Source organism: Sinohyriopsis cumingii, chromosome 5 (assembly GCF_028554795.1).
Source record: "Sinohyriopsis cumingii isolate HCF-2022 chromosome 5, ASM2855479v2, whole genome shotgun sequence".
Lineage (NCBI taxonomy): Eukaryota > Metazoa > Mollusca > Bivalvia > Unionida > Unionidae > Sinohyriopsis > Sinohyriopsis cumingii.
In genome coordinates, this window is record NC_142965.1 from 23357811 (window position 1) to 23383902 (window position 26092).

A 26092-nucleotide genomic window follows, 5' to 3' on the forward strand; every position below is an offset into this window, starting at 1 on the left:
CCAAACTCTATTCCCATGTTAATTTCCCTTGTCCCTAGACAGACCCAAACTCTATGTTAAATTCCCATTGTCCCTAAAGTGGCCCAGCGTTTTTCTCCATGTTAAATTTCCATTGTCCCTAGAGTTGCCCAGGGGTGTTTTTAATGCTAAGTCCCATTGTCCCTATGGTGGCCCACTTAACTACTGGCATGTAAAATAATTTTTATCATCAAACAGAAAATAGTGCAGTGCTTACATTCAAAGTATCAACAATACATGAACTAACATTTTTGAGAAAAGCAGAATTAATGTACAGGGTGTTTACAAAAACCATATTCCAGGAAAGAGAATCTACTGGTGCCCCAAATCTAAGGTCATTTAATTAAAGGACAAAATTTCAAAGTACCCAAGCCAAAAAGAAGATATTCAAAAAAAAACGCTTTCAATTTTCAGGTTTGTTTTTTGGAGTAACATGCACACGATATTAAATCAGCTCCAAGCATCTCTTCCTTCCACAATAGGTGTATTAGATGGATGAAATCAAAAAAATCGCGTACTTATTAATGTGCTTCATTTTCATTTCTGGAGCAATGTAGCATTTATGTGAATAATTGTTTGTATACTGTGTATTTGCATGTGTATGTGAGTGTGTGTGTGTGTGTGTGTGTGTGTGTGTGTGTGTGTGTGTGCATCTGTGTGGGTGTGAGTGTGTGTACATATGTGTGTGTATGTGTGTACATATATGTGTGTATGCATGTGTGTATGTACATATGTGTGTGTGTGCATGTGTGTGTGAGTATTTGTGTGACTTATTATTATTAGCTTGCAGCTTATATGTACATAATAGAGGATCTCAAGGTAGATTAGTTTCTCATTTGTAACTAACTGAGTCGTCCTCTGAAAATAAAGTCTTTACTATTACCATTATTATTATTATTCATTATTATTATTATTAATTTTAGTCTTTAGTGGACCAATGCTTGGGGCATGTTAGTTGATAATAATACACAATAGACAGCATATATGTACAGGTGTCAAAGTGAGTGTGTGTGTGTGTGTGTGTGTCTGTGTGTGTGATTTGGATTTTTAACTTAGTTTTAACAATTTTTCAGTCATATAGCTCCGATGTCTGCAATGTGGCAGTTGATAGTGATGTCTAGCATTGGGGCATCATGCCGCAGACATGTAGCATGATATCCCACCCAGTCACATTATCCTGACACCAGGCCAACCAGTCCTAACACTAACCTCTTAATGTTAGTACCATTTTTATAAGTATTTTGGTATGACTAGGCCGGGTTTCGAACCCGTGACCTCCCGCATCCGAGGCGTACGCTTTAACCACTTAGGCCACCGGAGCGGTCCGTAGGTTAGAAGAAAAAAAGAACGTAGTAGAAACATAATCCTATGTGTTTTCAAACAAACCAGTCTGACACATCGTAACGTGCAGAAACGATGGTTATCGAATCGCTCCCTTCTAAAAGTCATTTGTGTTTTGATTTGTTTCGTTTAATTTATTTTACCAAACTCTAGATTTGCCTTTGATTGTAATTATCTACTTCTCTGTTGGAGAAAATCAAGAAATTGATTCAAGTTGTTGAAAACTGACACATCTACCGTGCGTTGTTTAAAGACCTTTGTAGTTTGCTAAATGGTCACAATGTCAGAACAGTAATCCGATTAAAGACGTGTCATTACATTCCTTCAGGATGATCTCGCTTTTGCAATACCGACAAGCATTTTAAAAGTGTTTTTTATCTGTCACAAAAGCTTAGAAGTATTCAAGTGTAGTTTGTATGGATATTAACAGGATGTGTGTGCTGGGTCAGAGAGAGAGAGAGAGAGAGAGAGAGAGAGAGAGAGAGACTGGAATGTTAAGATGTTGATATCTCTGAGGGTTGTGCTTATTTAATGCGCATGGCAGCATCAAATTGTATCGAGATAGTCATTTATGACTTAGTTTCGTTTTATTTGTACCAGTGATTATTTAAAGTGGAATTAGAAGCGAAACAATCGGTATGACTCATAGTCTCACGAAAATGAGAGAACGTTCTACACCATCTCCAGCTATGTCTTCATGACATCTTAAAGACACTGGATACACATTTTGAAAAAAGGGTAAGTATACTTACTTGTGGGATAAGAAGTAACGTGTAATGGGCTCTACAACCATGATTGGTTTCATTGTACTGCATAAATTAGAATTCAGCGAACGCGAGTCTCAGTTTGTTTTTCAACCCATGAAGTCCACCAGTACACAGTATGCCTATGTAGGTATAACTTTTGCAGGAATGTAAATAGTCCTTTCAATATTTATTTTTCCCTACGGTTACTTGTAAATTGTCTACTTCCAGCACTAGAAATGTACACTGGACTTGAAATGTTTTAAAATGAAAAAAAAAAGCACGATCAGCTCACAAACAAACATGTCTAACCCAACAAAAAAAAATTAAAGTCCTCGAATCCATTTCTTAATATAGCGCTCATACCTGCAGACGTATTGTCAACTCAGAAAACATAACAGTGAAGCAAAGTCTTTAGGAACACCTTCCCGATTGTTTTTTTTTTATGTTCAACTGATCCATATTTGACTTTATTTTCAGATTTCAAGTATGACTGTTCCATGTTATAATTTTGAGGCCGGACTTACGCAGTCGGTATGTATTTTGATTTTTGTCAGTGCCATTCTGACTTTTTCCGAGGCCGATGTCCCATGTCCCGATCCAATATGCAAATGCAAGAACAGGACAGCCACGTGTAACGGAAATATATCGTACATTCCTCCATTGCCATCACTGATTCGATTTCTTATTTTTGATAACAACTATTTACCTTCGATAAGTAGAAACACATTTTCAAATATAACAAATCTGAAACTAGGCAAGATTCAGCTTTTAATGTGTGAGATACAAACCATAACGTCTGATGCATTCTACGACTTTAATTTGACATTGACGGAATTAAATTTATCTGGAAATACACGGATAAGCAAAGAACACCTGTCTTCATCATTTCGACTAGTACGAATACACCGGCTCTATCTGAACCAAATTAACATGGGATACCATATTTATTTGAATTTCTTCGAGGGTATGGAGAAATCCCCACTGAGAGAAATCCAACTTCGAGCGAACAATTTTCAGAATATAACTGACACGGCACTTAAAATACTCACACATCTGAAACAGTTGGATTTGTCAAATAACTGGATTGTGTTTGTTGAATTGTTTGGTTTAGCTCAGTTAAAAACTCTGAAGTTAAGTTTTAACAGGTTGTCTGAGGTACCTGATTTTTGTGCGAATGGAACCAGCAAGTTTCCACAGATTAGAAAGTTATATTTAGATAACAACGCAATCGAGGCTTTGTTCAAGGCATCATTGTCTTGCTTGACCTACTTACGGTGGCTGCACTTAGAGAAGAACAGACTTGTATCCTTGAATGACAATGTATTTTCTCAGTTAGGACGTCTTGATAACCTGCTTTTAAACGAGATGAGTAGTGAAGGGGGATATTATAGGGTCTATGGGATTTATCATTAAAAACACCCTTGGGAACATATAGGGTCTATGTAAATTTAACATGGAGAAAAATCGTGGGAACATATAGGGTCTATGGGAATTAACATGGCCAAAAATCGTGGGACAATATAGGGTCTATGGGAATTAACATGGCCAAAAACCCTGGGACAATATAGGGTCTATGTATATTTAACATGGCCAAAAAAAACCTTGGGACTTTATAGGGTCTATGTAAAATTGAAACATAAAAAAATAAAAAATAAAATAAAAAAAGGGGTAGGCAATGGAAAGGCTATCTCTTTTCGAGAAATATGGCTGGCCCTGAAAAGGGCCTTTGGGTTTATGTTAATGTATTCATTAACATAAAGGGCACCGCATTGGTCTTCTTCTTGTCCTTAGGCTGCGTCTTACTGTTGGTCCGTACATCAGCACTCTTTTTAGGCATCCTTGTCTTTCGACGTAGATCCTACGTATCCACAGGCTGGTGTTTGTCCTGTGGACAACGGTCCACTTGGATCGGACATACATGAGCAAGTCTGTCCGAAACATCATGGAAGACACAAGGGTGGATGACTCAACTGTAGTCCACATCTTGAAGCGACGAGAACAGGTGAATCAATGCATTGAACGGCGCTTATTTATAGGTACAGGAAGGATTGAAACGGATTGAGTTCATTCACCAATCCGAACACGCGTTACAGAATTCAGTCAGCCCGCATCCAATCCGATGAGAGCAGTCTGTGACGTCACGTAGTCTATATAGATTCGCTAGCGCTTGTGTGCAGTCAATCTATGCGACAGTGATTCAACATGACGGAAACTCAGAAAACGATCCATTGGGGTGCACCAGCAGGGGAGACTGCCCAAGGGAACCCGGACTTACTTTCAGAAGAGGTGAATTGGGATTTTGTGGATTTTCTCTCCTCGCAAGAATTTGTTCCGGAACCTTCGTTACCTTCTTCATTACTGCAAGTGGAGAATTTTAGACAGAGACAGAAAGAAGAATTGGAGAAATTTATACAACGACAAAAGGAAGCGGAACAGGCTTTTCTCCTACAGCAACAGCAACAAGAAGAAGAGGTAAGAAAAAAAACAACAGCAAGAAGAAGTAGCAGCAAAGAAACAAGAGGGTGAAAATCAAACGGTCACGGTACTGTTGGACATTTTAGCGGAGTTAAGAAGTCTGAAACAAATGTATCAGACTTCTTTATCACGACCGAAGAGAATACGACCTTCCCGAGCTAAACACGTCAACCCTGTGACTAAACCTACCGTACCACCCTTAGTGATTTCAACCCAATCATTATCATCATCAACATTACGCAGTCCAGAAGTAGGCCTTGGCCGTGGCAAAGGCATAAGGCAGTTAAAGTTGATTGCTTAAACTCACCCCTTCACCATGAAGAAAAAGGCCCTTTTCAGGGCCACCCACATTTCTCGAAAAGAAATACAATTTCAATTTGCCAATAACTCAAAAAAAAAAAACCCACCCATTTTACCCTTATAGTACGTGTCTGTGTATGAGTGCGTGAGTGTACGTTCTTATTTTAAAATCAAAACTCAAAGACACTTACCTTATATCATTCATTTATTCTTTTCTCCATTTTTACAATTCAATTCACAACACAACACTTTAATAAAAAGTTCATTGACTTCTTCTTTCTCCTTGTTTACTCTCTCTGTTTTTTAAATTTCTTCACCGTCTTTTCCTCATTTTCTTCCCTTCTTCTTTTCTTCTTCTCCTGTTTCTTTGCCTCTTGTAAATAGAATTGTCTTTTTTCTTCCTCTTCTTCCTCTGAAGAATCCCTCTCTTCTTCCGAAGAATCCCTCTCTTCTTCTGAAGAATCCTTCTTTTCTTCTGACTCCTCTTGTTTCTTTTTTGGGCAATCTGGAGACCAATGTCCTTTTTCTTTACAATAATAACAGGTATCTTGACTTTTGTCTTTTTTAGTCCCTGTTTTTGTTCTTTTTTGACGGTCTGGACACTCTGAAGACCAATGCCCTTTCTTCTGACAGATATAGCAAGTATCTTGACTTTTATCTCGAAAGGAAGGAGAGTAGTCCGTAGGCTGGTCTGAAGAGAATTTTCTAATGACCCCTCGCAAAGCTCTGACGAAACGTTCCATCTGGTTAGTCTCTTCCATCGTTGTACTCGGCTTGAGAGTGAAATGAATAGTGAAAGGATAAGACACACACCCTTTTATATACGCTGGTCTGCTATGACTATAAAGTAGCTCATGGTGTTTGAACTTGAGTCATTTGACTTTTTGCTTTCAAGATGAAACGATCCCATTCATTTGAGAAGAAAGAAGAAGAAGAAAGTAAGAGGCGGAAACGTGATCTATCGCCTCGAACCAGGGGTGAAATCTTGGCACAAATTCATGCCAGTGATTTTGAAGAGGACATGAGTGAACCAGAATTTGAAACCTCTAAACCAAGTTCACCACCTTTAGTCAACCCTGAAAAATACTATTCCATTCGAGAGACGGAAAAGCGCTCCTCTAGAAAATTTAGAACCACGGCTTACAAATACACGGTGAAGTTTAAAGATTTCAAGTCTGAAGTACCGTTAGAGAAAGCAGAAGGGTTCATCACCGGAGTGTGGGATTCTCTGCTCACTGCACTCAAGCGACAATGTCAACCCAAAGAAGACGACCGCTTGAGACTTTCCATACAACACGACGGTTTGAAATCCCCTGTTTGGATCGAGTTTAGCACCCCTGCAGAATTGACCGCTTCCAAAGTCATGGACAAGATTCAACACGTGCAACAATCTAATGACCAGTTTGACATCACCGATGGAAAAGCCACATTGGACATGACCCACGTCTCTCCTCCTCAAGGGACCGGACGCAAAAAGATGTTATTGGTGAACGACCTTCGCAGCATTAAGCGTAGCCTTGTCCAAATTCACAATCCTCATGACCAGATGTGTTTAGCCCGTGCCATCGTGGTGGGACGAACCTATGCCAACAAGAACGACACGGTAGAATGGAAAAGAGACTGGGAGAACATTCGACAATCGGACCGAGCCAAACAACGAAGTGAAGCAGAACTCCTGTTACGACAAGCTGGCATGTCCAAAGACACACCCTGTGGCATTCCTGAGATGCAAAAATTGCAAGATGCCCTAGCTCCACGATACACCTTGAAAGTGCACCCTCAAGAAGTGCGCGGGCCTTTGTTGTTTCGAGGGCAAGACTTTAAGGACGGAAAATACATTCATGTCGATTATCACGATGACCATTTCGATACCATTACCACTATCACCGGATTCCTGGGATACGGTTATTACTGTGAGAAATGTGACCATGGTTATAATAATCGAGAGCAACACAAGCATTGTGGATCGAAATGCTCAGGATGTTTGGCCTCTTCACCCTGTCTGAGCGAAGAACCAGTGCCTTGTTCAACTTGTCTGCGCACGTTTGTTAGCCCTACCTGTTACCAACAACATCTGAAAACGCAAGGTTCACAGAAGAAATGCGCTTGTCAGCTCCTGAGATTGTGCCCTACGTGTGAACAAGTCATACGTACCAATAATACCAAGGCACACGTATGTTCAGGAAAGAAAAAATGTCACATTTGTCACCACATCGTGGACTTGGAACACCAATGCTACGTGCAAAAATACCAGCCCCCACCAGAGAAAGAGGATGGTCACAAGAAGAAAGGTAATTTCATCTTTTTCGATTTCGAATGCATGCAAGAGACCGGCATTCACATTCCTAATTTCTGCGTGGCTCATCGAGCGTGCGAGAAGTGCATTCAAGAACCTATCTTCAGTCATTGTCCTCACTGTAGCAAGATTCCTGGAGGGCGTGAAAAAATCTTTCGGGGACCGAACACGTTAGCCGATTTTGCCCAATGGGTCTTAGACCCCATCGACAAGACGTGGAGCCAAGAGGACATCGAACTTTACGGAGATTGTCATCGTCATGCCACGGTGATGGCTCACAATTTCTCCGGATACGATGGACAGTTTCTTTTGAGGTACTATACGGAACAAGGCACCGAACGTCCTAAAGTGACTTTGAACGGAGCCAAAATCATTTTCATGCAAGTGGGACAAGTGCAGTTTAAAGATTCGATGAGCTATTTGGCCATGCCTTTGAGTCGAATGCCTAAAACGTTTGGAATGACAGAAATGGCTAAAGGGTACTTTCCACACTTTTTCAATACGGAAGCCAATCAACACGCCGTTCTACCCCATTTGCCCAAGGCTCACTATTACGACCCCGACAACATGCGTACCGAACAACGAGAAGCTTTTTACGCTTGGTACCAGGCTCACGCCTCGGACCCTTTCGACTTTCAGGAAGAAATGTTAAAGTATTGTCGTTCCGACGTGGACATTTTACGGCGTTGCTGTGGAAAATTTCGAGAACTGTTCATGGAACACGGAGGGGTCGATCCTTTGAAAGAAGCTTGCACCATTGCCAAAGCGTGTTCCTTAGTGTATCGCCAACGATTCATGCCTGAAAACACCGTGGCTGTCATCAGTCCTCAAACGACCCACTATGTCAAACGTCAATACTCGGTCAAAGCCCTACGTTGGTTACATTACTTGTGCGACAAGGAAGACAAATGGATTCAGCATGCCCGCAACGGAGGAGGCGAAAAGACCATCGGAACGTATTCGGTCGATGGCTGGGACTTAGAAAACCCCAAGATCGTGTACGAGTTTAACGGTTGTTTATTTCACGGATGTCCCGTCTGTTACCCTGACCGTGGCACTAAAAATCAGTTTTTGCAACGAACCATGGAAGACTTGTACCAGGACAGTTGTCAGCGGCGCCTAAAGTTAGAACAGCAAGGATACCAAGTGGTGGAAATGTGGGAACACGAGTACGATCACCGTATGAAAACCGATCCCGAGTTTAAACGCCTCGTGGAAAGTTACCAGTTCATGGACCCGCTGAACCCGAGGGATAGTTTGTACGGAGGAAGGACCAATGCCACCTGTTTGCTGTACCAAGCCGACGAAGAGAAAGGAGAAGAAATCAAATACTTGTACGTGTGTTCGCTCTATCCCTACGTGTGCAAATATTGTCGCTTTCCTGTAGGGCACCCGCAATTGCTGACGGAACACATCGACCTGGTCAACATTCGACAATACGAAGGCTTGATCAAGTGCAAAGTTTTGCCTCCCACGAACCTATACCATCCCGTCTTACCTCACCATTGTCAAGGCAAACTGATGTTTCCCTTGTGCCGTACTTGTGCCGAAACGTGCAACCAAGACCAACCTTGCCATCACAGCCAGGAAGAACGTGCCTTGATGGGAACCTGGGTCAGCGTGGAATTGTTCAAAGCTCTGGACATGGGATACCAACTGTTAGAAGTGTACGAAATTTGTCACTTTCCCAAGACACAACAATACCACAAGGGTGACCCCACGCAGAAAGGCATTTTCGCCGACTACGTGGATGCCTTTTTGAAACTGAAGCAAGAAGCCAGCGGCTATCCTTCCTGGTGTCACACTCCCGAAGACCAAATAAAATTCAAAGAGAAATACTACGAACAAGAAGGCATCACTTTAGACCACATCGAGAAAAACGAAGGCAGGCGATCGTTTGCCAAAGTGATGTTAAATTGCTTGTGGGGTAAAATGGCACAACGACCGTGTTTACCCAAGACGGAATATTTGACAGAACCTTCCCGTTACTTCCAGATGATTCACGACAAAACCAAATACATGAAACACGTGGACGTCGTTCGAGAGAATTTGATCTTGGTCAATTACGAAGAAGATCTGGACTTTGTACAAGACGACCCTTTTGGAAATGTCATCATTGCGGCTTACGTGACAGCCCATGCTCGCTTAAAATTGTACGAAGCTTTAGAACTGTTAGGGGAACGCGTCCTGTACTTTGACACGGACAGTTGCATTTACATCCATCACCCGATTCAACATCACCCTGACATCGAAGGAGACCGTTTAGGAGCCTGGACAGACGAGCATCCCGACGACAAGATTTTAAGTTTCGTCAGTGGTGGTCCCAAAAATTACGGCTACGAATACCGTGACAAACAAGGAGAAGTGCACACGACGTGCAAAGTGAAAGGACTGACTCTGAATTATCGTACCAGTCGAGTGGTCAACTTTGGGGTATTGAAAGAAGCCTTGCAATCGGGAGAGGATGGAAACTTTAAAGTGACCACCTACCAACCGAACAAAATTGTACGTTTACCCACTCACCACATCGTCAGTCGACCCTTGGAAAAAATCTATCAAATTGTATACCAGAAGCGAGTTCGACTTCCCAATCATTTCACCTTACCGTACGGTCACGTCGGTATTGGTCTGTATATAAAAAGGAACCCTAGGCAAGATTGATAGTTCATCGTGACTACCAAGACCGAGCGAACAAGATGAATACTTTGAAAGAGACATCGTTCCAGTTTGGGGATTGTAAAAAAGTTGTATCTTCCTCTAGTGTGACTAATATTGGATGGATAAGACCCAGACATTGCGGCGGAAAATGTCCGGAAGGAAACTGCGATTGTCCATGTGGTTACCATTGTAATTGCGTAACGGAGTTTCAGACGAGTGCGATTGTGAGCCTTGCGATGGATACGATGCTGTACCTTGTGACCTGAGCGATGCCGTAAAGCATCATGGGAACTTTAGTGCCCCTACCCCTATCATGGAAAGGGATGCTGTGCGTGTCAAACCTGTGGGATGCGAAAGCGATGCTGCTCGTCCTCTTGGACATTTTACTGGGTTTCGTTTTAAAGGGGAATGTTCACCTTCACGTCTACCCCCCTACGGATGTCATCCAGCCCTGAACAAACTCCTGCCCATGTCACTCAACCCTCATCGAAACGAACCTGTGAAAGACGAATATTCGTTTCCTGTGCGTTTGTCGGAATACTGCGACTTTGAAAATCGTCTTCAATCGTTCAAAGGAAAATGGCCAAAGTATCTGGGAGGACCGACCCCTGAAGAATTAGCCAGAGCCGGATTTTTCTACTTGGGCGAAGGAGATAAAGTCAAGTGCTTCAGTTGCGGTGTGTCACTTCACCACTGGGAACCGCAAGATTCGGCCTACGTAGAACATGCTCGATGGTCACCGAATTGTCATTACTTACCCTTAGTGGGACCGAGACATTGAAGTAACTTCTTACCATAATAATCTGTTCATGGATACTTTACAAGAGAACATTCGTGCTTTGCCTGTGGAGTTGAGAGAACGCATTTATCGAGAACTGGTCAAAATACAAGTGAAACGTAAAGAACAATTGCATCCGTTACGTCACCGGTGTTTGAACCACTGGTACCTGAAGGCTATACAAGGATTGATTCAATTGAAAGTGTTCCATCGGACAGACATTGATGAACGATCCTCTAGTTTTAAAAAGGATTGGTTTGGTATGGACGATTGTAGTTACATCATTGTAAACGTACTGCATCGAATTCCAGAGGAAGAGTTAACGAATTACCAACATCTTGAACACAATGTCAACTTAGTGAAAGAGGAAACTTCTGAACGAATTGTAATGTGTAGATTAGTGACTCAACGATTTAAATTCGACACTGAAGTGAAACCATGTTTGTGCAAAGAGTACATTTCTTGTGTCAGACCAAAGAGGATTTAGTATGACCTATTCATGGATACTTTGCTAGAGAACATTCGTGCTTTGCCTGTGGAGTTGAGAGAACGCATTTACCGAGAGCTGGTGAAAATACAAGTGAAACGTAAAGAACAACTGCATCCGTTACGTCACCAGATCTTTAACCACTGGTACCTGAATGGTATAAGAGAACTGATTCGTCAGAAATTGTTTCAGTGGTCAGACCTTGTTCAATACTTCCAGGCCCCCGATGATTCACGTGTTGATCATTTTGGTTACTTCGAGATTCACCTAGAGCAACCCATTGAGGAAGACAAGGTAAAGGATTACCAACATTTGTTACGTGGAATCTACTTAGAGGAAGAGGAAACTTCTAATCGAACTCTGACGTTTCGGTTACAGTATGCAAGATTTACATTCCCCACTGGAGAACGAAGATGTCTGGCTAGAAAGTACGTGTATTCTTTTCGAAACAAAGAAACTATAAAAACAGGCTGTTATGCCACGACTTATGTCGTATGTCATCCAACAGATTCCGTGGAAGGAACTCAATGACCATATTCAAACCGTGGATCATTACCATCAATTATTACAACAACTGTATCCATTCAATTTGGGACGACAAGTGGTGTGTGTCTTAGTGACTTGTTTTCTGGGATTTCGTTTACCAGCCGATTCTTTGTGGACTCTTTACGATCAGTACTTACCACCTCAATGGCCTTAACTGGTCACGAAAAACTCCTTTTGCTCAAAGCCTTGCGTTTTCATCTGGATACTTCTCGACCTCAACAGGAAAAAAAGATTCGTCAACTTTTAGCTACCCAAGACGTGTATGACGATGTGTGTGTAGCTTGTGACTTACATCCCCATTGGACAGATGTCCGTGCCTGGAAAGAATGGGGCTTTGAGGCTTGGACCCAAGAAGTGGCCCAGTATGCACGAGAGTTGTTCAAGGAAAAAAGTTACTTTTCAACCCGTGTTAGTGACGGTGCCAGAAGAACCCGTCACCCAGGACAGGACTGTCGTGGACAGGCCTGAAAGACCCTTTCGGAAGGACTCTTGTGTGACCTTACCCCCTACTATAGAACTGGTTAGAACATTACCCAAAACATGTGATTGTTGTACAGACACTTGTGTTTATTCCAGGTTCATCGTTATCATGTGCCTTTTATTGTTGTAGTTAAGCCTTTGGCTTTTATGTATTTTTGTCTTTCGTATTCATGTTTGAAACATTCAATAAACGTGTTCTGAAAAAGTATATAAACTCTTGTCTTGTTTGTTTTCGTGTCACAAGTGACATTTCTCACACCATGGCTACCTCTACTGTCTCTGCTCCCTCTTCCTCTACTGTCAAAGTCATCGACGAACACTTAGATCGTGCCAGTTGGGAGGCTTTGTATCTTCGCCATCCCTTTAACATGCTCATTGCTGGACCTAGCGGTTCTGGCAAAACCGAATTCGTCAAACGTTTGATCGAACATAAACATCATTTGATCGATCGGTCCCCTCAACGGATCGTGTGGTGTTACAAAGAGTGGCAATCGGCGTACAGTCTCTTGCGAGAAAGTCAAGGAGATTCCATCGTGTTTGTGGAAGGCATTCCTAAAGAAGACGATGGCATCGTCTCTGACTCCCGTCAAACCCATTTGGTCATTTTCGACGACATGTTAGGAGAAGACGAAGAAGAAATTAAATTGTGGTTCACGCGCAAAGGGCATCACCGTAATGCCAGTGTCGTTTACATCACCCAAAATTTGTTTCAACAAAGTAAAGCCCATCGCACCATCAGTCTCAATGCGCATTACGTGGTCTTGTTTAAAAGCCCTCGAGATAAATCGCAAGTGCAAGTCTTAGCCAAACAGTTAGGAACGCCTTGGCTGACTCAGGCGTACGACGATGCCACTCAAACGCCACACGCCTATTTACTCGTCGATTTGAAACCTGCGACTCCCGAGGATTTGCGATTTCGTACCCACTTGTTTCACCACTGGTGCCAAGACGGAGGGCCTGTCCTGTACACGTCTCCGTCCTCGACTTCATTTCACTCCCCATGAAAAAAATCTATAAAAACCTCAGACCCTTTTTCGTCTGTCTCACACAGTGTGAACATGACGTCCCTTCAGTCGCATCTTCCCGTCAAATTGATTCGTGCCTTGTATGGCATCAGTCGAGAAAAAGATCCACAAACACGAGCTCGTGTCTTAGAAGCTAGTCTCAAAGAAGTCTTACGATGGTTCACGGTGACGGCACGTCAATTACTCCAAGGAATCATTCAGATTCCTCATCAAACCAAACGCTTTTTTGATCGAAACAAAGTCGCTTTGGTCCAACTGGCCGATCCCCGCATCGACACTCAAACCAAAAAACAAATCATTTTGAAACCTGGAGGGAGCGGTACTCTAGGAGGGGTCATCATTCGCTCACTCTTAAGATGGGATCCTAATGCCCCCAAAGTTATCCCCAAGACAAAAGTCCAACGAAGCCCCAAGAAGAAAAAGAAAAAGACCAGGTCCCCAAGAAGAATAACTTCTCCAGTGGCAGGACCCTCCTCTTACCAGACACCACCCCGGAAAAAGAAAAGAAGCCCCCAGAAAAAGAAAAGTCCACAGAAGAAAACTAGTCGCAAGAGAGGCACTTCGGCCAGGACGCAACCTTACACTCGCAAACCACGACCTGCCACAACGGTGACTGCGTCTCCGGCAGCCTCACGTTTATCCACTTCTCCGTTGATGTCACCAGGAACTGAAGAGTACTTGGAGACGTTGATCACACCAAGAACTTCTCCGTTGATGACCCCCAAAAGAACTTCCCCAGTGGCAGGACCCTCCCATTTAGCGGCAGTGGCTGCTGCTCACAAAGTACCTTCTCCCAAAATCAAAGTCCATGAAAGATTGGGCATGTTACAAAGTTTACTGGATTTGTCCAAGCAAGAACTGGCTCGATTTAGTCCGTTACGTACCCCTACACGACGTGTCATGCCTGTCCTCAAACTGATACGCCGTAAAGACAATCAATGGCGACGCGTTCCAGTATGAAAAAGGCCTGTGACCGAGTAGGGTATCAGTGTTTTTAGGTGCTCCTAAAGACTCAAAGATGTCACCCTCCAGAAAACCCCAAGGAAAGAAAAGGAAAGGACTGCCACCACGTTTAGCCAAACACGAAGACCTGTTATCTGTCCTGTCCAAAGCTTCTCCACCCCTACGAAAAAAACTCATTCAAACGGCCTCCAAAGAGGTCATCGATACCGTGTGCGAATGTTGTTTGAACGTTTTGAAAGGCACGATCCCTTTGTCCAAACACCAGAAACAATGCTAAGGCAAACATCGTCACGTTCTTCGGAAAATGGTTCAAAAGAAAATTCCCATTCGTCAAAAAAAGAAGATGTTAGTCCAACGTGGAGGTATTTTACCTCTCTTGTTAGGCCCCATACTGAAAGGAGTCTTGGGAACCATGTTGGGAGGACTGGTGGGAGCAAGATAAAAAGGCCCTCGGAAGTCCCAAGATCTCAGAATCGACCGCTGACAACCCCATGGAAGGACGAAAACTAGCTTTAGTGCCTTACAAACGATGGATGGAATACCATCGGTGGCAAGAACAACGCACCCCGCATTTACCTCCCAATCCCCATTTGAGCGAGATGTCCCAGTTACAACACGAATTGCAATCCTTGATGGATCGCCAAGATTTGTCCGAAACAGAAAAATCGCAAAAGTACGGTCAACTCTTGCAACGACTGCAACTCTTTCACCAGAAAGCTTTAGACGAAACAGCTCTACCCACTCTGAAAGATTTTAAGACCTTGATGAAAAGTCCAGCACCATCAGCAGTACCAGTACCAGTACCAGTACCACCAGTACCCGTGACCAAGACAGAAAAAGGAGAAGAAGAGGAAGGGTTTCAAACTCCACCAGAAAAAGTACGCAAGTTAACAACACCACCTACCTCCAGAATTGGATGGATTAAAAAGATGATGGCCACCCCTTCTTCCTCACAAGAGAAAAAGAAAGTGAAGACAGAAGTGAAGACAGAAGTGAAACAAGAACCGATATCCCCCGCTCAGACATCCTCCTCCTCTTCGACACCTATTGCCGGTCGCACACGCAAAGCCTTGCAATCCAAGAAAATACCCCAAGAGAAAAAGAGTAGCATCCTCCAAGAGTGGGTGCCTTATTAACACACCAATCAACACAAAAAAATGGAAAAAGTCTTAGCCAGCATTTACTACGATCCCTCCCATCCTGCAGGTTACGCAGGAGTTCAAAAATTGTATCGTGCTGCCAAAACGCAACTGAAAAGTCTCCGTTTACCTCAAGTGCAACGATGGTTACAAGAACAAGCTACCTACACTTTACACAAACCCATTCGACGCAAGTTTGCCAGAAGTCGCACCCGAGTGGAAGGCATCGATCATCAATGGCAAGCCGATTTAGCCGATGTCTCTCATTTGGCCAGCTACAATCGTGGCTACAAATATTTGTTTTGTGTCATCGACGTCTTTTCCAAATTTGCCTGGGTCGTGCCCTTGACTTCCAAATCGCGCAGCGAGTTAGTGCGAGCCCTGCAACGGGTGTTAAAACAAAGCGGTCGTCACCCTCTTCGATGGCAAACGGACAAAGGCACCGAATTTCTGAACCAAGCTTTCCAAAAAGAATTAAAGAAACGTGACATTCATTTTTTTTACCACCGAGAATCCCGAAACCAAAGCCAGCATCGTGGAACGTTTTCAACGCACTTTGAAAGAACGCATGTGGAAATATTTTACGCATCACCACACTCTGAAGTACATCGACATCTTACCGCACCTGGTGCAAGCGTACAACCAATCTTACCATCGAAGCATCGGACGTGCCCCGCAAGACGTGACTCCCGACAACGAAGTGCTGGTGTTTGAGCGCCTGTTCGGTACGTCCCCGACGAGGGCTGTCCCCAAGAAAAGTGGAGAGTTGACCGTATGAGATTGGGTGCGCATTGGCAAAACCAAACGCACTTTCGACAAAGGTTACTTACCTAACTGGACGACCGAATTGTTTCGCGTCACTGGACGAGTGCATGGCCGTCATCCTACCGTCTATAAATTGGAAGACATGAACGGAGAAGTGCTCAAAGGAACGTTTTATTTGCCTGAGTTACAAGTGTCACCAAAAAAGAAGACGACGTGTACGACATCGAAAGCATTCTCGAACGCAGAACCCGTAAAGTGGGCAAACGACGTGTCAAAGAAGTCAAAGTACGTTGGAAAGGATATCCACCCAGTTTCGATTCTTGGATCGACGCTTCGCAAGTCATCGACTATAAAAAGAAGAAGTGACCATCATGCCCTTTCACACAGCAGACGCAGCTACGTCGACCAGTCCTTCTTCCCCTAGTTCTTCTGTGCAAGATTTACAAAAACAACCCTTGTGGGTGTGGTGTGGAGAACGTGTGCCTAAAACGCAAATCGTCTTTTTCTGCCAAATCTTCGTGGTGTATTGTGTCATCGGGGCAGCCATTGCCAATTTGAGTTTGCAACAAGGAGACAAACAATTGTGGACCATTTTATTGAGCAGTTGCATCGGTTACCTGCTTCCCAATCCCTCCCTGAAATTCACCTCGAACGGGAACCTTGTGTCCAGTGCCAGTGCCAGTCACCACTCCAACAACAACGACAACCAGAACCCCATTTTGGGCGGAGACACGCCTCTGACGTCCAGTAACCCCTCGGACAGCCACAGAACTCTGGAATTATGAGTCACCAAAACCAATTTTACTTAACTTTACCCAGTGACAGTTCCATGGAGGTGTTCCCCAACAACACGTTGTGCTGTTACACGGCCAAATTACCTCAAGCCATCCAGTTAGATCACGAAGCCCATTGGGAAGTGGCTTTAGTAGAAATGATTCACCCGACCCAAGTCCTCAATGTCCTTCCCAATCAAAATAAATTTTACGTGGAAGTTCATGACGATCAATTGCAACAGGAGTTGGATAAGAGAACCATACCTGACAAAACCTATAATGAGAAAACTAAAACGTGGACCTACCACTTGTTCATTCTCCCAGGCTATTATTTAAGTGGTCATCATTTGGTCAGCGCCATAACCTCCAAGTTTAATGGCGTGTTTGGGGAAGCTTTTAAGAATGTCAAGAACAAAAGTGTCACCATGGAGTACCACAAAGTAGCTCGTCGCTTCTTGATGAAATTTGAGCGAAGTAAAATCGTCTCCATTGTATTTTGTTCTGAATTGTTTGACATGTTGGGCGGAGACATGGAGATGAGGAAGAGATTAGAACAAAAACAAAAACCCGAATTACCAATCATTTACGACAACGAGACTTTTGGCCAGTATTTTCGTACCCCGGTAGAACTGAACCAAGGACTGAATTTGATGTTTGTGTACTCCGATGTGGTGGAATACAACGTGGTGGGACACACCTTCGTGCCGGTACTGCGTGTCATTCCTTTCAAAGTGGATTCTGCCGCGAACGCTGACGAGGAAGGTGGAAACACTTACCACGTCCACCGCGAATTTGTCCATCCTCACTATTTGCCCGTCAGCAAGTCGTATTTGGACACGGTCAACATTACTATAAAAGGAGATTTGGGACAAAATATTCCATTCACCAAAGGAAAAGTCACGGTGAAACTCCATTTTCGAAAACGGTTCTCTCACGACTCTTAAGTCATGTATCCAGTGTACCGAGGGGTTGCTCGACAGCGAGGACACGGCTTAGGAGACATGTTAAAATCGGCCTTTCGTTCGGTGGCCCCGGTGTTGAAACCGATGGTGACACGCGGATTGCACGCCTTGAAAGATGCGGCACTGACGCAAGGCAAAGAATTTCTCCAAAATGTCATCATCGACAAACAAAACCCTAAAGAAGCCTTCATGAGGGCAGGCAAAAATGTCTTGCTGCAAACGGGCAAAGACATTTTGGGCCGACGAGACACACCTATAAATGCCCTGCACGCTACCGAGTCAGGCATTCAGCAAGGACAAGGCAGAAAGAGACGACGAAGAAAACACCCTTTCACCAGACTTCAAGCTAGAAAGGCCAAGAAAAGAAGAACCGTTCGAGACTTAGACGTTTTCGATTATTGAGACACAGCAACAAAAAAAAAAATGATGCACCGAGAGTCATGCGCTTGTTCCAAGACGGAACTGGATCTGTTTGCCATGCCCCCCACCATGATGACGATGCAAGAATCCCAATGGGTGGAATTTCACCCCGTCTCCTCATTGGCCGATTCTGCTCCCATCGAGTTTGAAATCAAGGGACAGCCCGAAGATTACATCGATCTGAATAGCAGTTACTTGTACTTGAAAGTCAAAGTTCTAGATAAGGGAGGAGATATTATAAGCGGCGAAGAGAAAGTAGCTCCCGTCAACAATTTCATGCATTCCTTGTTCAGCTCAGTGGACTTGTGCTTGAATAACAAACTGGTCAGTAGCAGCATGGATACTTACCATTATCGTGCCTACCTGGAAAATCTCTTGACGTACGGAATAGATGCCAAGGATACTCATCTCAATGCCTGTGTGCTGTGGGAACCTGACGAAGCGGGCGAATTTAATGAAAAAGGTCTTGAAGCTGACCCCAAAACAAAAACAACCACCAATGAGGGATTTGTAGAACGAAGAAACAAAATCAAAGATGGAAAGAGTTTAGAACTGATGGATCGTTTGCATTTGGACATGTGGTTGCAAGAGAAATATTTGCTGAACGGGGTGAATGTTCGCTTGAGACTGAATCGCAGCAGTGCCGCTTTCCATTTGTTGGCTGATGGTGATGCTACTACTGGTGGCAATCCCAAAAGCAAAATCGAGGAGGCCAAACTCTACGTACGACGCGTGGAAGTGTTACCTAAAGTAGGTAACGACATCAGTCAAACGTTGAGCAGAACGACCGCCAAGTATCCCATCCGACGCGTGGAAGTGAAAACGTTCACCATTCCCGCTCAACATCATTCCATGATCGAAGATCATCTGTTTCAAGGACAGTTACCCAAACGTTTAATCCTTGGTATGGTCGAGAATTCAGCCTTCAACGGAGCCTTCGATGAAAATCCTTTCAACTTTCAACACTTCAAGGTGAAGAAAATCGAAGTCAGTCGCGATGGTAAGACCTTGTGTACCAGACCTTTCGAACCCGACTTTGAGAAGAACAATTACTTGAGATCGTACTTGTCCTTGTACGAAGCCACGGGCCAGTTAGGAACCAACACCAGTCACGGCATTACGTACGACGATTATGCAGGAGGCTATGCTTTGTGGGCTTTCGATTTCACTCCAGACCAAGGCAGCGACGAGGGACATTTCCACCCTATAAAATCTGGCCAGATTCGTGTGGAACTTCAGTTTGCAGATAAACTGGACAAGACAGTGAACGTCATCCTGTATGCAGAATTCGATAATACCATAGAAATCAACAGTTTGAGAGAAGTCATTCTAGATTATTAGAAACCATGGAAGACTGTTCTCCCTCTTTACCTAGTGGAGAAACTTTAAAGATGGAATGTGAGGAGACTGTGGAAAAAGAAGAAGTGATCATGATGAAGTCGAGATGGCCAACAAAAAGCCCATTTAGTCTCCTGTTTTGCCAAACACTTGGTCGACAAAATGACGGAATTGATCAAGAAAAATTGTTATGGATGTCAAAACGATCATCCCAGTCAAATTCAACACGATAAATGCCTGATGTTGAGGCAAGAAGAAAAATTGGACGAGTATCTCGACGAAGCTTGGAGTCTCATCTCGAACAAAGACGTGTTGCACCAGTGGTATAAAGACTTGCGTGAACATTCTTGTCCACCATTAACCACTCAAGAGATCCATCGTATCGAAGCTCTCCGAAATCAGAGTGAGGAAACAGAACGAATAACCGTTTATTCGTCAGACATTTTCAAGCAAAAAGTCAGGATCGAATTGACGACTTATTATTACCTGTGAAGAAGAAAACAAATCAATGGATACCTGGGAACTTTATTACCTTTTGAACCACAGTTCGTATACGGCTTCTTGGAATCCTGTCGTCTGTGCTAAAGATGAACTCCCTCATCGCAAACCTAAAGACCATCAAGCTTACGTGATCAACACGGACGACAGTCATCTCCCAGGAACCCACTGGGTAGCCGTCTACTTTCCTCAAGAAGGATGTGTGGAATATTTCGATTCGTACGGATTGCCCCCTTTGGAAGACGATATCATCGACTTTATGAGAAGAAATGCTCAAACCACCCGATTCAATAATGTGAAATTACAAGGCACAGATTCCTTGGTGTGTGGACAGTACTGTGTGTATTTTCTGCATCATCGCAGCCTGGGCTATTCCTTAGAACATTTAGTGACTCATTTCGATCCTCGTTCTTCTGCTAGAAACGATGTGAAAGTAGATCGATGGTTTTGTGACCATTATGCTTATCTTTTGTCTCAAGCTAGGAAACGTAGTGTCCATCAATGGCCTAATGATTTCCAACAGTGGAAATCACAATTTCATTCACAACGTTGTCAGCCTTGTTTAAAGTAGATTGTATTTGAAGAAAAAAATGTTTGTGATTTGAAAAAAATTGTTTGATGTTATAGTGTTGGATTATTGTTAAAAATGTTAGAGTTGTTGTTTAGTGTTAAGTGATTTTTGAATAAAAAATGTTGTGTTTTGAAAAAATGCTTTTGTCTTTTGTTTAGCTGTAAGAATGTTGGATTGATGCTCTTTCATTTCTTACTATCCCTCTCATGAACGTTGCGGCTCGAAAAAACCGTGTGGGGGATGTTTTCCTTCACGTCCGCGCTTTGACTTTAAGAACCGGTTTGTTCCCAGTCTAACCATCCATTGTCGACTCATCCTCCTAAGAAGATGTGTTCCAAACTAGCTAAGCTCAACGAAGCCTACGTGAATTTGCATAGGGTCAGACACAGTCTGATACCGAAGCCAGAAGAAATAGAGAATGTGAGAATGTTAAAAATCACTGAAGACCTGAGAGAAGAACTCTTCAGAGAAGAAATGAACAGGGAAAAAGAAGAATGGACAGAGAAGTACAGACTTCAGAGACAGCAGCAACAGCAGCAACAGCAGCAACAACAGCAGCAGCAGCAACCTGAAGCTGACAGAGGCTTTGTCGATTGCCGTATCGACACCAAAGAGTTCTTCTTCTCTTTCCGAAGAAGCAGACCTATCGCCAGAAAGTCTATCCTCAGAGGACATCGCATTCTTAGAAACTAAAAAAGAATGCCATAGCAAACAAAAAAACAGCCCTTTTCAGGGCTACCCAATACTTTAGAAAAGAAATAACTATTAATTTGCCAATGTGAGTAGGTAGAGTAGTGTGAAAATAAACACTAACTCTTTATGAATAGTGGAAGTGTATGTGTTTGTGTGTTTGTAAGTGCTCACGTAACTTGGTATGGATAGTAGATTAAAATGTTAGTTTTTCTGGCTGTTAGAGGTGTATATTTGGGGTTAGATTGGATTGCTTTGAGTATGTGGATAGTCAATGGAAGTGATTTATAAAAATTTTTAGAATAGTGATGGGTAGCATAAAAAAGTGAGTGAGTGTTTCTTTTAGGTCCGCGCGCTGTTGTTGATTTTGGTCACGATGTAGGTAAGATGAATTTTATGTTTTTAGGGGGATGTTTTCCTTCACGTCCGCGCTTTCAGTATAAATTGAAACTCGTTCGGCAGTCCAGCTACCCTTGTTGATTGATCAACACAGCCAGAAGAATGAATAGCAGAATAGTGAAACTGTTAGAACTCCAGATGCACCTGGAATATGCCAGGCGCATAGTAAATGAACTATCAGCGGAGGCTATCGTAGAAGAAGCAAGAACAAAGAACGAAGAGGAAAGAAGACAGAGGGAAGAGGAAGAAAAAAAACTAGAAGAGAGGATGTCATACAATATTCCCGAGACAGAGGATTGGGGTGCTGAAGCGAATCATCCCGCCTCTGCACTCTCAAGACAAAAAGTAAAAAGAGACTGGAGTCAAAGATGCGTGTGCGGCGCCAGGCCTAGAAGGTGCAACCATTAGATAGGTGCATCTGGAGTTAAAAAACAGCCCTTTTAAGGGCTACCCAATACTCTAGAAAAGAAATAACTATCAATTTGCCAATGTGTGTAGGTAGGGTAGTGTGAATATAAACACTAACTCTTTATTTATAGCGAGAGTGTATGAGTTTGTGTGTTTGTGTGTTTTTGTTTGTAAATGATGAAGTAAGTTTGTGTGAATAGTAGATTATGGGTTTATTTATTGATTCTTAGCGTATGTAGAGAGTATAGTTGTGGTTATATTATATGAAATGAGAAAGTAGGGGGATGTTTTCCTTCACGTCCGCGCTTTCACTATAAGAACCCACAGTGTTTGTTGTTCAAACCATTCTGCAAAGAATAAAAAGAAGATGGCGTCAAACCAAATGGACAAAATACAAACCTTGCAAGACGTTTTAGACAAGTTAGGAATAATGGAACAGATGCTAATAAGACTGGTTGAAGACCATTATTCCTATAGTCCCCATCGTGTAAAGATGGAAATTAATAACTTAAGAAAAGCAAAGGACAAGATTAGTTGCGTTATGAAAGAGATAAAGGAGGAGAAGGAGGATGAAGAGGAAAGAATAAGAATACGCAAATGGAACGAAAAAATTGAAAAAGAAGAAGAAAATGAAAAGAGGAAGAAAGAAGAGGAGGAAGAGAAGAAGAAAGAAGAAGAGGAGGAGAAGAAAAAAAGAAAGGGAAGAAGAGTGTAGGAGATAAAATAAGAACTTGGTGGAGAAAAAGAAGAAATTAGAAGAAGAAGAAAACACAAAGGCCCTTTTCAGGGCCCCCATATTTCTCAAAAAGAGATAGTCTTTGAATTGCCTACCCCTTTTTTTATTTTGTTTTTTATTTTTTTTTAAAAAATAGAGACTCTCCCTGTTTCAATTTTACATAGACCCTATACAGTCCCAAGGGTTTTTTGGCCATGTTAAATTTACATAGACCCTATATTGTCCCAGGGTTTTTGGCCATGTTAATTCCCATAGACCCTATATTGTCCCACGATTTTTGGCCATGTTAATTCCCATAGACCCTATATGTTCCCACGATTTTTCTCCATGTTAAATTTACATAGACCCTATATGTTCCCAAGGGTGTTTTTAATGATAAATCCCATAGACCCTATAATATCCCCCTTCACTACTGAGATGAAACTAAAGAATATTTCAAGCTTTGCTTTCAACAATTCCAACCTAAAAGTACTTTCTCTAAGTAAATGTGAGATTAAGTTTACAAGTGATAACTTTGACTATGCTAATCTTTTTCGGTGGTCTCCAAATCTTCAGCGTCTTCAACTGGATCGGAATAACATGCATAATATGAATGCTTCTTCTTTAGTGTCACTGCTGTCGCCTCTAAACAAGCTGAGGGATCTCAATCTCGAATCGTCGAAGCTGAAAACGTTTCCAGCAGAAGTGTTCAAACCTCTCGTTTCTCTACGACATTTAGATATAACTTTAAATTCCATATCTGAGTGGTCGATCACATTATTCAGTAATGTCAGCAAACTGTCCAAATTATTAATGGCAAGAAATAAGATACAAGTTATCAAAGAAGGATATTTGCCTTCATCACTTATGGAACATTTGACCACACTGGATCTGTCAGAAAACCCATTTGACTGCAGCTGTGAAAATCTGTGGTTTAGAAAATGGATGGATAACATACTACGCCAAAAGCCACATATTTTCTCCAACTATCCTGACCATTACCGGTGCGCAACTCCTTCTCGTCTGCAAGGGACATTGCTAAAGAGCTACATCCCAACGGATGAAGATTGCAGACCTTGGGGTCACGTGCTTATGGATATCATAATAACATCAGGTGCTGTTTGTTTTGTCTTTGCATATATAGCAGTTGTTTATATTCAACGGTGGAACATTAGATATCTCTTGCATAAAATTTCTATGCGAAGGAAGAAATACACTGTCCTGACAGACGCAGACTTCCAATATGACCTCTACGTTGCTTACTCCGACAAAGATGCATCATGGGTCCGAAATGAACTTTGGAGAGAACTTGGACAGGAAAGGGGGCTCAAACTCTATATCAGAGATAAATCTGAAGATCCAGGGGTTGCGAAGTGTGATTCGATCATCAATAATATGTACGAAAGTAGAAAAGTTATTTTGGTCATATGCTCCAACTTCATGTCGTGTCCATGGTGTCTCTATCAATTACAGGTGGCCCAGGGTCGCGCTGTCCACACTGGCCCTAATTGGATGATTCCAGTTATCCTTGGCGACCTGCCGATACGTCACGTTACCAAGTCCATACGCGTGTTGTTGACACAAGAAAATGTAATATCGTGGAGCGAAGAAGAGAATGGGAAACGATTGTTTTGGTCAACAATTCTTAGATCAATAGAAACATCCGTAAATCTAAATGATGTTATCGAGGGCAATTAAGTCGTTGGAAGAGAAGTCAAAATCATTCCTATCTATCGTCTGCCTTTGAATGCCCATTCTCACCTCTTTAGATAAAGAAGCTAGTAACAAAGTGTTAATATGTACATTTGAAAAATATCACACTCGAAGCATCAACATATATGTGATAAAACTTTCTTTCTACCCGACCAAGTTTACAGTTACACAAAAACGATGCATGGCAAGTATCCTGTACCATGTACGTTAGAAAGAAAACAAAACATATTCATGACAGGTGAAAATTAGCATGCATATTCATTCTGTTATAGTTGTAAGGGAGAATCTTCTATTAAAGATGTCAAAACATGTTTCCCACATTGACGTAATTGATTTGTATCTTATCCACATGAAACCATTACATTAGGGGATTCTGATGCTATACTTTGTTAAAAAGCTTACTTTATACTTATATGTCAAAATTAAGCTTTATCGGTGTATGCAAAAAGTACTGATTTTAAATAATTCTATAAGTGTATCTTTTTGTTGTTGTTGAGTTTAATTAAAGTGGCGTGCGCACAATTGTGCATGTGCCACTTTCTTCTGACTGCACCGCAGTCTGCTAGTTGTTCCTGGGGAAGGGGATGGTGCCATCTCCCCCAGGCTTTTATGGATTCAAGGAACACTGATAGTTTGGCCTCAATCTGTGGGTCCATAAAGGTCCCTACAGTTGAATGGTTGGCTGTCATTAGTGGGAAGGAGAGCTCGGGAACGGTCCTGCTTGCTTTACATCGCTAGTTTCTTGTTGCATTTGCCTGGTGTTTCTTGCGATTTTTATTTTTTTTTCGATTTGTTTTTCTTCTTTAAAATGTTCTAAAAGGAGGGGGATGTTCTATGCTGTTTACAGAGGTTCTTAGTAGAAATCATGTATGAAGAGAGATTTTCAAGGTTATTATGGTATTACTAGTCGAGGTGTTTAGGGTGTGCTTCCTACGTTATGTTATTTATACGTTTTTAGATATTACCTCTTTAAGTTATTTATTAATTAATGTTTTTAGAGATTGAATGTCATTTATACTTTATTTAGCAAGAGACCGGAGTCCTAGCCGATTACACGGTTCGTTAAGGACATCTAGGATCGGAATCCTAGCTGATTACTCGGTTCGTTAAGGACATCTAGGACATCCGATTTTGCGGTTTCGTTAGTTTTTTATAGGTGCTTCGCAAGTGAATTATTTATTAATACTTTTATAAAATTGAATGATATGTTATGGGTTTTTATGTGGTGGCTTCTAAATTTATTTAGCTAATTACTGGGTCTTTTGGTTTTGTGGGGATAGTAATTATATTTTGTTCCTAAGTCCTGCTGAGTATATGAATTGATTTATATTTTTATATGCTGATTGTTTATTTTTATTAAAGTCCATAAGTAACTCTGGGTTTGTGTGTGGTGATCCAATCTCTTTTTGGTTTTTGATAAATATTTTCCGAGCGGGTTGATATTCTGGGCATATATTGAATACGTGGCGTAGATCTTCGGTGGTGTGGCAGTTAAAGCAGTTAATGGTTGCTGGTTTGGGTCCTATAAACCTTCTAAAACTGCTTGCTAGTTTAGTTTTTCCAGTTATTATCCTGTTTATGGTTTTCT

The 26092-nt window shown here is 42.2% G+C and overlaps 1 protein-coding gene across 1 annotated transcript; it reads left to right on the forward strand.

Moving 5' to 3' along the window:
- Positions 1-1814: 1814 nt before the first annotated feature.
- On the forward strand, positions 1815-25444 carry LOC149798780 (toll-like receptor 1). Its single transcript, XM_089957654.1, has 4 exons — positions 1815-2097; positions 2583-3474; positions 16295-16302; positions 23242-25444. The coding sequence occupies exons 2-4, from the start codon at positions 2592-2594 to the stop codon at positions 24487-24489; spliced, it is 2139 nt and encodes a 712-aa protein (XP_089813780.1). The 5' UTR covers positions 1815-2097; positions 2583-2591; the 3' UTR covers positions 24490-25444.
- Positions 25445-26092: the final 648 nt, after the last annotated feature.

Bases quoted from the DNA above. Each gene is read 5' to 3' on its own strand.
- LOC149798780 (XM_089957654.1), top strand. From the start codon at position 2,592: ATGACTGTTCCATGTTATAATTTTGAGGCCGGACTTACGCAGTCGGTA.